Here is a 12,113-nt window from a genome sequence, read left to right as displayed (position 1 = left end):
TTAAAATAAAATATTTTACAAACAGATATGAAATTATTAATTAGAAAAAGAGACAAAGGAAATATTATTGGGTATTCCTAAAGCATATACTCTGTCTCTAATAATTCATGAATTCACGTCTTTTTAAAATTAAAAAAAAAAAAAACTACTTCATTTGTTCTATAAATATAGATTTAATTTTTTTTTCTTTTTCAAATATAGACTACTTTTTTTCAAATAATATTTTTTTATTAATTTCCTAATATGCTTTCATTTAATATATCTTAAAGAGATAAAATTTATTAATTTGAATAAGAGTTTAATTAATAATCTAATTTTTAATATAGCAATGTAATTAAGTAAAAGGATATTAAAAAAATTAAATAAAATTTATTATTTTAATTATATTTTTTTATTCATATAATTTTATAAGCTAAAAAAGCAATCAATAATTCTAAATATTATTTATTTATTATTTTTTATAATATTATTTTAATATAAAATTACCGTAATACTATATAATTCCTCCTATTGAATAATGCGCTACCAATACGTGCTTAGTTGGGGTTGAGGATTCCTGGGAACGGAGAATATTCAACTCTGGGAAACAGGAATCGAGGCACCAGATTCTACTTTAGCGAAAAGAAGATACAAACGTTTTCTCTTCTTTGTAGTATCTGTCCCCTCCACTCCCTCACACTTGCCCTTTTTAATCCGTGTCAAGCTGTTAAATACCCAAACAAGCCCTGTTGCTTTCTGTCTTTCATCACTACCTCTATACATATACAACTCCAATATTACTACTAGCATAATTGCGCCGGTTTCCCTTTCTAACAAAACTAGAAATAGAGAAGCTGATCCACGCCACCCCCATGGCCATTTCAGCTCCTCCCCCAAACCCCGTACCCGTCGCATACCAAGGCGGCACATCGGCGGCAGTTCCCGACTGGTTAAACAAGGGAGACAACGCATGGCAAATGATATCGGCAACACTCGTGGGTCTTCAAAGCGTGCCGGGACTTGTAATTCTTTATGGCAGCATAGTAAAGAAGAAATGGGCTGTGAATTCGGCTTTCATGGCCTTATACGCCTTCGCTGCAGTGGTCATCTGCTGGGTGGTTTGGGCTTACAAGATGTCGTTCGGAGACAAGCTGTTGCCCTTCTGGGGAAAAGCTGGACCTGCCTTGGGCCAGAAGTTTTTGATCAAACAGGCTGAACTGCCAGAGACCACTCAGTATTACGATAATGGAGGTGTGGAAACGACCATGGCTACACCTTACTATCCAATGGCTTCGATGGTGTGGTTTCAGTGTGTATTTGCAGCAATAACAGTTATTTTGCTGGCGGGATCGGTGCTTGGGAGGATGAACATAAAGGCTTGGATGGCATTTGTGCCACTGTGGCTGACCTTCTCTTACACTGTGGGGGCTTTTAGCTTGTGGGGTGGAGGGTTCTTGTTTCACTGGGGTGTTATCGACTATTCTGGTGGTTATGTTATTCATCTTTCTTCTGGAATTGCTGGATTGACTACTGCTTTTTGGGTCAGTACTCAGTATCCTATGCTATTAATTTCATTCTTTTTCTTTGAATTTCTTGCTCTTGAGGGGCAACTGATAATCTCAAGGGGCTCTTTTGGAAAAATCATTTTTACAAATTTTATTATATATATATATATATATATATATATATATATATATATATATATATATATATATATTAGTAATTAAATACAATATTGAATTTGGATTTTTTTTAGAAGATTTGAATTGTAATTATATTGTTGAAAATTGGAAATTCCAATTGTAAAATTTTTCGTTGAATTAAATGCTCAAAACTGAGTGTTTTAATTGATTTGATCCAACAAATTAATGTTTTGGCAAAAGGAATATGATTTTGATTGTTTTCACATGTAAAAGTCAAGATAACATGAACTTGGTGGTAATTAATTACAATGTCCATATCCCATGTACATATATAATAGTCTTTGACTCTTTCAGTTTTGGAAGATAAGAAACAACTGGACTTGCAATAACCGAGAAAATGTATGTACATTTTTTTAACCTCATGTCAACGTGAATACATTAGATCCATTCTTTTATATATATATATATATATATATATATATATATATATATATATATATATATATATATATATATATATAATTATTTGTTGTTATTCCTTCTAAGCTTTTATACTGTATTTGGAAAAAAAAAATAGAGAGCAAAGAGAGACATGTTGCATTAATCAGTTTTGCAATCTAGATAAGAATAAAACAAAAAGTAAACTAGAGCATTAATGAATTAATTATTGTTTTTATTATTATATATGCTATTGAATTACAGCTAGGATTTCTGACAGTGAATTTGCAAGTTGCGCTACTGTTACTGTATGAAAACAACAACACTTAATATATTTACTTACAGAGTATTTTACCTTGAAGCTACAATTAGTAGTGGGACAGAAGAAAGAAAGATGGATTCAGTTATAGTAAGTTATTAGGAAATTGCTACTATTAATAATTTTAATTTATATATTTTATTTTAATTTTAACATATAAAAATAATATAATATTTCAAATTTTTTATTAATTATTTTAAAATTTTATTTTTATTTATTTTATTTCTTAAATTTTTTAATAAATATTTTAATATTAATAAAATAATTATTAAATAATTTAATTTATATATAATAGAGAATATTATTTGATAATATCATGAAAAAGAATACTACTTATTAATCATATGATAATATTATGAAAAAAATACTATGTATTAATTACGTGATAATATCAAAAAAAATATTACATAACATACTCTTAGAAATATTTTCATATATATATATGGATTTAATTATTTACTTTAATATTAATTTGTATTAAATAAAATGCAGGTAGGACCAAGATCAACAAAGGACAGAGAGAGATTTCCACCAAATAATGTACTGCTGATGCTAGCAGGGGCAGGGTTACTGTGGATGGGATGGGCAGGATTCAATGGTGGAGATCCTTATTCTGCGAATATTGACTCTTCAATGGCCGTCCTTAACACTAACATCTGCGCAGCTACAAGCCTTCTGGTTTGGACTTGGCTTGATGTTATTTTCTTCAAGAAACCTTCTGTAATCGGCGCTGTTCAAGGCATGATCACCGGCCTTGTTTGTATTACTCCTGGTGCAGGTATTATTCCATCCCTTTTGACTTTTCTTTTCTTTCTTTTTTTTTTTTATTGTCACTATACCTGGGTCAGGTATTTTAATTAATAAATAGGAAGATGAATTATAGTTGATTCTTAATTCTCTGAAATTTTGTTAATGAAATTTATATAAATAATAATTTTTATAAGTTAAATAGTTTAATTCAACTAAACAATTTTGAATATAAATAATAAATTTTAATTTAATAATATCTGAATCATTTATAAAGCTGTTAAGTCTCGAATTTAAATTTAAATTTTAAAATAATTGTATCAAAAAATAATTTTAAATATAAATAACTTAATTATTTAAATGAAAATTGAAATTAAAATGTAAACATTAAACCTAGTAAAAGAAAAAGAAAAAGAAAAAAGAAAAAAACTCACAGAAAACCTTGACTTGACTAAGATTTAAAAAAAAAATTAATTTAATTGACCTGCACTAAATTTTAAATTCAAGAAGTTACTTGCTCAAGTTCAAATGAGATGGTTGACCCCAACTTGGGGTCATTACCAATGCGGAAGTGGTGCTTCTTGTTCCTCACGGTACTCCTTATTTTAGCAATAGAAATTTATAACAATTGTTTTTTCTTTTTTAAATTATCGAACATTGTATAGGTCTTGTGCAAGGATGGGCAGCAATAGTGATGGGAATATTATCAGGTAGTGTTCCATGGTTCACAATGATGATTGTACACAAAAGATGGACGCTTCTCCAAAAAATAGATGACACCCTAGGTGTCTTTCACACCCATGCCGTTGCTGGACTTTTAGGCGGTGCTTTGACTGGCCTTTTTGCCGAGCCCACATTATGTTCCCTTTTTTTACCTGTTGCAAATTCTAGAGGTGGCGTTTATGGTGGCTCCGGTGGAGTTCAATTCCTCAAACAACTAGCTGGCGGTGCATTCATCATTGGGTGGAATTTGGTTATCACCTCAATCATTTGTGTGGTGATAAATTTGGTAATCCCATTGCGTATGTCGGAGGAGCAGCTGTTGATAGGAGATGATGCCGTGCACGGCGAAGAGGCTTATGCATTATGGGGCGATGGTGAAACATATGACTCCACCAAGCATGGTATGTACTCCGATGATACCATCCATAAGACATCTACTGGTGCTACGCAAGTTGTTTAATTACCTAAAAATTATATTGGGGAGTGTAAAGGATCATGTTACGTAATAATAGTTGCTTTTCAAGCCAAATTGAAAGCAACTTTATATATATATATAATGTAAATCTGTCTTTCTTGGACGTGTGTACAAGTATTGATTGAACTTAATTCAACTGTGCTTTTTTTCTCCCAATCTTTAAAAGCTTAATTTTGTCTCCAATTTCTTGAACTTCAATTTGATTATATAAAGTTTAATATGAAATCTTTAATTAGGGAATTAAATCTTCATATTATTTTAATCAATTGATGATATAAACATACTTTAATTTTTTTAATATTATTATGCATATATTTCTAAATATATTAGACTTGTTTAAAAAAAAAAAAAACTTATTGTGTCTTGGCGATTTTATCCAATTATTTAATTTTTGGCACGATAGACTAAAATTTCAAAATATACATAATTTTGATACAAAATTGAAATTGAATCTGGGAGAATATGCTTCTATTAGGGGTGTGTAGTTTTGATTCGGTTCGAGATTTGTTTAAGAATTGAAACCAAATTAAAATTTACATACTGTTTTAGCTTTGTTCTTTGTTGTTTTGATTTTGGTTTTGTACGGTTCTCAGCTCTTTGATTCGATTCTTGATTCTTGAAATAATTTTATGTAATTATTTCTTAAAAAAAATCATATTTAAATTAGCATTTAAGTTTTGAATTGGATTATTAATACATAATAAATCATATAATATATATTTCAACTATTTATAAATTATATAATCTTAACTATTTATAAATTATATAATCTTAACTATAAAGTGAATATATAATATAGGATTAAGTATATTATATAATATATGAGTATAATATGCATTTTAACTATTTATTAATTATGTAATATTTATCTATGATGTACAAATATAATTATAAATTAACATACATATATAGTATAAAAATATATTTATAATTAAGAATTATAAGGTAATTAAATGTTTTTATTACTAAAATTATTAAAAAATATATATATATAAATAAAATATAATATTAGGTTATATTTAGTTCATAATTAAAATATATATATATATATATATATATATATATATATATATATATATATATATATATATATATAAATATAAAATACATTTAAAAAAAATATAGAAAAACATATGTATAAATTCAGTTCTTGATTCAGTTTTGGTTCGGTTTCGATACGGTTTTGGTTCAGTTTGTTAGTAGTATACCCTAGAGCATAACTTGTAATTTATATTTTGTAAATATTCATTTTCAATTAATGACAAATATCTTTTCTTTTAATTTAAATTGTTAAAATTTAATTGAAAATATCATTTAGTAACTTGTTAGATGTTCCATTCTTAAGATGTTAAGGATATGAATGACGGAACAAACTGAAACAAGTGTTATAAATTTTGGTTTACAGTCCATGATACCTCATTGGGTATATTTAGCCATATAAACTGTCACCTCTATTTGTGTCCACGGATTAATATGAGATACTAATAAGATGGAATGGTGAGTCTTATACCATATAACAAATACAGTGGGTACTTATAAGATAAGTAGGCCAAACCAATGACACAAAGATGACATGTATATGGAGTTTACTCTTATCAATACATAGTCATCTAGATTATAATAATGCGTATAATCTCTTAACCTGAGATAACACGATTATCTTGTATAGAGGTGGTTTAAGTTTGATGCCGCTTACATACTTGTACTAGGTACAAGTATACGGGCATGCACTAGCTCTGACTAGTTTTTTTATAGAGATAGATGTTTAGTCAAAATGGGATTCATTGTTGTAAGTAAATAGGGATAAATTCCTATGCCTATCTTAATTGTTTGACAAATAAAGTTCCTGACTATGACAAATAGATTAAGTCAGAAAAGAGTTTCTAATTAGCAAGTCTTATTAATCAAGAATTTCCTATATTCTAGGAATTATTATCGATAGAGATAGATCGAAAAGAATGATAGGTTTATCCCAAAGTTTATATTTGGAAAAGATGTTGAAAAGGTTTAACATGCTTGATTCCAATAAAGAATTATTGCCTGTAAGGCATGGTATCCATCTTTACAAAGAAATGTCTCTAAAGACACTTGAAAAAAGAAAAACAAAATGGTAAAGATTCTATATGCTTTGGTAATTGAAAGTCTTATGTATGCTATGTTGTGTACAAGGCCGAATATCATATATGCTGTTAATTTGGCTAGTAGATTTCAATCCAATCTAGGTTTGAAACACTGGACTGCTGTAACACCCTCATATTGAGTAGTCCTGTACATTCTACTGTTCCAGTGGCTAATGTCTGTTCGGACAGTTAGAATGTCTGGAACAATACTTAAATCACATAGAAAAGTTATAAATTAAATTAATAAAGGTCAAATGAAATTAGAGGAAAATAAGAGAAATGAAGTACAAATCGGTTAAATAAGCTTAAGTCCCGAAGATGGGTGACTGGACAGGGAAGTGATTGTGAGTTCAGTTGCTACCCTAATTCGTGTGGGACCCTATAGAACCCTTAACTAAGGAGTTATTTAGAAATTATTGGGAATTCAAAAATCAAAAAAATGAAAAGGGAATAAGCACAAATAAGTGAATCAAACCTAAGGACTCATCGGGTATTATGGAAAAAGATGGACTATAACCCGATGAGGGGCATTTTGGTCAATTCACTTCAAGAGTTGACTTTTGACTTAAATGTCATTAAAAATGAGTGAGATTAAAACATTGGAAAAGAATTAAACTCATGAAAGTGTTTGGAAAAATTTAAATGGGGCATAAGAGGAATTAATTAAATTGTTAAAATTAAAATAATTATAATTTAAATATTTATTGGAGATATTTATATAAGAGACAAAATTAATTAAAAATAACACAAATTCTATCATCTTCTTCATGGTTGGCTGACTCCCACTCCTCTCTCTCTCTCTTTCCTCCATCTTCCTCCATTATTAACAATTCCAAGCTTTTAAATCTTTCATTTCTTCCATAAATTTCCCACCAAATTAGTAGAAAACCTCAAATTAACACTTGATTAGAAGATTGGAAGCAAGGGATTGAAGAAAAAAATTAAAGAATTTGAAGATACAAAATTTGCCAAATAAGGTAAGTGATCAATATACCCTTCCTGGTTATGTAATTCATTAAATTTAGTTTAGTTATGGGTAAATTACTTGAAAAATCATGAAAATCATGCATGTATAGGGGAAGAAAAATTCGGCCAGCTTGAGGAATTTAGGGCTTTGAGTGGTTTGATGAAACTGAACATGAACTCTAGCTTAGGTGAAGTGGTATATATAATTTGTATGTTGAGTTTGTATGAATTTGGAAGATGAGCAATTATGGTTTTTGGGAAATTAGGGCTTTTGGGAAATTAGGGCTTTTATGGTATGAATGGCAATTAGGGTTATTGATGTTAAATTATGGTCATTTGATGTGCAATTAATGAGAATTGGTGTTGGTTTGGTGAAGAGAATTAATGGAATAGGAGTGTGATCAATGTGCTGGAATCTGGACACTTGAGTCCAGTATGGTTAGAGGCTCATAAGTTGAGCTACATAGCTTCAATTGGTGTGAAACTAACTGAAAATGAAACTTAAGACATAATGCTCCAACTTTTATGAAGAGTGTCTACCTAGAAAATGACCATAAGTTACCTTAATTTGGGCTTGAATCTGGGTTACCAATTCTAAACCTAGAGAAAGTGACCAAATAAACAGTACACACTTTGTTAAACAAACTCACTCTAGAAAACTCAAATTTAGGTAATTCTAGAACCTATGGAATTTTGAGACATAGGAGAACAATTCTTATGAAGATCATGAAGTAAAATTATGACCCTAACTTAGCTAAATTGCTAGACAAAGTTAGTCCAGTAAATCTGCCCTATTTCTAGACTGAACCTGGAAAATGTGAGTAATTAGTCATTAGACTAGTTTTAACAAAATGGCCATAACTGGATCTATATAGATGTAAATTTCTTGATTTCAAAACCAAAATACTCATAAGACATAGAACTAAAAACTTCATGTTTGGACCTAAACCTAGTTCTTAAGGCAAATTAGGGAAAATGTGAGAATAAATTAGAAGTCTCAAATCCATAAATCCTGCACTTCAATAAAATTGCCCTGTGACCTCTGAATGGTTATCAAGCATAACTTCCTCTACAAAACCTCAATTAAAGTGATTCAAAATGATTTGAAAACTTAAGACAAAAGCCTAAAACTTTGTTTTAGGGACCTAGTTCAAATTCTGAGCATAAGATACTCAGAAATGGAATGCAAAATTAAGTAAAAATCTGGAAAATAATGAACCTGCAGGGTTCAGTAACTAGGAGTAGTACCTAGTATTTTGACCATAACTAGAGCTACAAAACTTAAAATTAAGTGATTCAAAAAGAAAATTAAATTCAAATTAAGTGATTCAAAAAGAAAATTAAAGTTAAGGCATAGAAGAATAACTTTCTTGAAGATTATCTTAGCTAATTATGATTGGAACTAGGTTAAAATTGGGTTCTAAAGTCAAGGTCCAAAATTGCCCTTAATCCAGAATTCATTGAAATTGTGATAAGTGCATAATTTATTAATTTTACTCCCATCACATTTAGTGTTTCTAGTGTGTTTTAATGGATAATTCAGTTGATTAAAGTATATTTATCATTTAGGCATATTTTTAGATAGTTGTTGGAATAATTGTATTAAATGGAGAAATTTTCAACATTTGACCTTTGCTGTATTTTTTAGGTGTTTCTAAAGTTGTGGGTCTCCAAATTGAGTGCTGTTTAATCTATTGAAAAGCTAAGATAGAGCACTATAAATGATAAAGAGGGACCAAAGCCCAAATCAGTCTCCAAGGTTAACAAAATGAGCTATGGATCTATTGCAAAAGCCTAGACTTGATTGTCATGACCAATTTCAGTATTTATTTTGTATCTAGAGTTCCAGAGGTCCAAATGAAGCAAGCCTAAGCCCAATTGAATCTTAAGAGCCACCTCTACAACTTCTATGAAGGGCCAAAAGCAAGATAAGGCCATATTAATTGTCAAAAATGGCAATGAAGTCGTCATTATGGGTTTGATAGTCTGTCTGAACCAGTCCTGATTTTTGAGCCATAACTTAGGCTTTAGACCTTGGATTTAGTCAAATGAGTACACATTGGAAAGCTAAGAAATAGGGCTACAACTTTCCTGAAGAGCGCAGAGACAGATTCGGAAAGAAAGTCGTTGAAAATCGTCCTTGATTTCAGAGACGTGAATGCAGGCTGAAAATCTATCTTTTAAATTTCAAAACTTTTCCTAGTTTGGTTCCTATATTTGGGATTAGGTTTTTGATTATAAAAATGTCTTTGGGCAGCAGCTAAAAGATACCATTCAGCAGCCTATCGATCTCAAAAACACCTTCATTCTCCATTCTCTTTTTTTTTAGATTTCTTCTTTAATTTTCTATAAGCCATGAACATGAGTGGCTAAGTTTTTAATTCAGTTCAAGGGATTCAAGTTCTTTTGCTTGATTTGTGAGACCAGGTTCTTAGTTTAATTTATGTCTTTTTGAATATCTATTATTTTCTGATTTTATTGTCTTTGATCTATTGAATGATTTGCTAAAAAGGCCTATTAGTTAATTATTTGATGTAATCAATTGCTAGTTCATCTTCATAATCCGTAATTGTTGTGTAAGATTGAACATGAGTAGCAATTAGGTTTTATTGATTATGATCCTAATTTTTTATAATAACCTAAGGAAACAATAGGGTGAATTAAATGATTTATGCTTTATAAATTATTGTTCAGCTTAACTACTTCCTATTCTTAAAGCAGTTATTAATTTGGTAAGGATTGTTTAATACCAATTCAGTTAATAATTAGAGTCAATAAGAGTGCTGGGCTCGAATTGATGAGTATAGGAAAGTTAGAGGTTTACCTCATTGTTTGGTAAATCTACGTTAAGTATTCAATAAGAGATGATTGTATTTCTTTTGTCTCTGATCGAATCAATGCACTGGAATGAGAATTATCTTAGACTGAAGTTTGTTTAATTTGAGAGTTTCATATTTAATTTTAGTTCTTAATTTCTGATTTCTGATTCTTTTTTGGATTGCGAATTACCCCTGCCCCCCCAACTTTTGTTTCTTTCTTTTTCCATTACACAAGTGCACGAAATTTTAGTAATTCAGTCTCTAGGGTTCGACCTGGATTTACCACTTGCTACAGAAAATATTTTATAGCTGATAATTTCAGTTAATTTAAATTTTGGTGGATTTGACAACCATCAAGAATTTTGGAGCCGTTACCGAGGACTGAAATTTATTGGATTTCCTGTTTTTAGTGTTAGGATATTCTGTTATTAATTTTGTTTGTGAGTTGCTGTTGTTTTTAGGTTTTTGAAAAAAAAAATTTACGGTGTTGCTATTCATCAAGAAGTTTGGTTGAATTTGGAGGGCGGCCCATACCTATTTTGAAGGAAATGACGTTCTGTTCAAGACCAATCAATCAATAGGATTCTTTGGCCCCACCCTCTTGAAGCCAAATTCGATTGTTTTCTAGGGTTTTGAGGCATTTTTTTGTTTTTACTTTGATTTCTTTTTGTTTATGATAAGAACTTCTCAATCTGGTGAGTTGATCTTTGATCCAGAAGTGGAAAAAACAGCTAAACAGTTGAGAAAATTGGCTAAGCAGGCTAAGCAGATTCTGAGTACATTTGAAGGAGTCCAATCTCCAAAGGAGTTAAGCTCAGATTCGGATTTGGATTCAAATTTCGAAAACGAAACCATGGCTACTAGAACTTTGAAAGAGTTGGCTGCTCCTGATCTAAACTAATAGCCTTTGTGTATTCAATACCCTGCTTTAAATGTTGCTTTTGAGTTGAAATCTGGACTAATCCATTTGTTGCCTAAGTTTCATGGTCTTGCAAGTGAGGATCCACATAAGCATTTAAAAGAATTTCATATTGTGTGTTCCAGCATGAAACCTCAAGGAGTTTCAGAGGATTAAATCAAGCTTTGAGCTTTCCCTTTCTCACTGGAAGACACAGCTAAGGATTGGTTGTATTACCTTCCTTCAGAATCTGTTAACTCATGGAATGGGATGAAGCAGATATTTTTGGAAAATTATTTTCCTGCTTCCCGTGCTGCCAATATAAGAAAAGAAATTTGTGGCATCCGACAATACAATGGAGAGAGCTTATATGAGTACTGGGAGCGATTTAAGAAGCTGTGTGCAAGCTGTCCCCACCATCAAATAAGTGAGCAGCTGTTGATTCAGTATTTCTATGAGGGATTTCTACCAATGGACCGCAGTATGATAGATGCTGCCAGTGGAGGAGCTTTGGTTGACAAAGCACCAGATGAAACAAGGAGGCTGATTGCTAACATGGCAGCAAATTCTCAATAGTTTGGAATTAGAATGGATCATACACCTATAAAGGTTAATGAGGTAAGTACATCTAACATTGAGAAACAGATTTTTTATTTAACTTCTTTGGTGAGGCAATTGGCTATAGGAAAAATGTAAACTGTTAAGGTATGTGGGATTTGTTCGGGTTCGGGTCATGCTACTGACATATGTCCTGCATTACAAGAGGATGAATCAATGCAACATGTTAATGCAGTAGGAAATTATGGAAAGCCATAACACAGGTATGATCCTTTTTTCAATACTTATAATCCAGGATGGTGAGAACATCCTAATCTGAGTTATGGGAATCAATCGGTGCAAAACCGATACCAGCAGCAGAGACAAGTGATTCAACCACCTTCGCCTCCCTCAAAATTCAGTTAATAATTAGAGTCAATAAGAGTGTT

The 12,113-nt window shown here is 30.8% G+C and overlaps 1 protein-coding gene and 1 non-coding gene across 2 annotated transcripts; one reads left to right on the top strand and one right to left on the bottom strand.

Annotated features, from left to right (window-relative positions):
• Positions 1-548: 548 nt before the first annotated feature.
• Positions 549-4,480, top strand: LOC110657054 (ammonium transporter 3 member 1). Its single transcript, XM_021814113.2, has 3 exons — positions 549-1,520; positions 2,872-3,157; positions 3,792-4,480. Exons 1-3 carry the CDS (start codon positions 852-854, stop codon positions 4,307-4,309), a joined length of 1,473 nt encoding a protein of 490 aa, XP_021669805.1. The 5' UTR covers positions 549-851; the 3' UTR covers positions 4,310-4,480.
• Positions 4,481-11,445: 6,965 nt separating this feature from the next.
• Positions 11,446-11,552, bottom strand: LOC131169895 (small nucleolar RNA R71). The gene has a single exon (XR_009140841.1). It is a non-coding gene; the product is annotated as a small nucleolar RNA R71 (small nucleolar RNA).
• Positions 11,553-12,113: the final 561 nt, after the last annotated feature.

The sequence above is a fragment of the Hevea brasiliensis genome, chromosome 10 (genome assembly GCF_030052815.1).
Source record: "Hevea brasiliensis isolate MT/VB/25A 57/8 chromosome 10, ASM3005281v1, whole genome shotgun sequence".
In the NCBI taxonomy this organism is placed as follows: Eukaryota; Viridiplantae; Streptophyta; class Magnoliopsida; order Malpighiales; family Euphorbiaceae; genus Hevea; species Hevea brasiliensis.
This window is presented reverse-complemented; position numbering and strand designations above follow the sequence as displayed.

Excerpts from the sequence above, each read along its gene's own strand:
- LOC110657054 (XM_021814113.2), top strand. The coding sequence starts at position 852 with ATGGCCATTTCAGCTCCTCCCCCAAACCCCGTACCCGTCGCATACCAA. Across the intron at positions 1,521-2,871 it reads GATTGACTACTGCTTTTTGG|GTAGGACCAAGATCAACAAA; the intron begins GTCAGTACTCAG and ends AATAAAATGCAG. Across the intron at positions 3,158-3,791 it reads TTGTATTACTCCTGGTGCAG|GTCTTGTGCAAGGATGGGCA; the intron begins GTATTATTCCAT and ends AACATTGTATAG.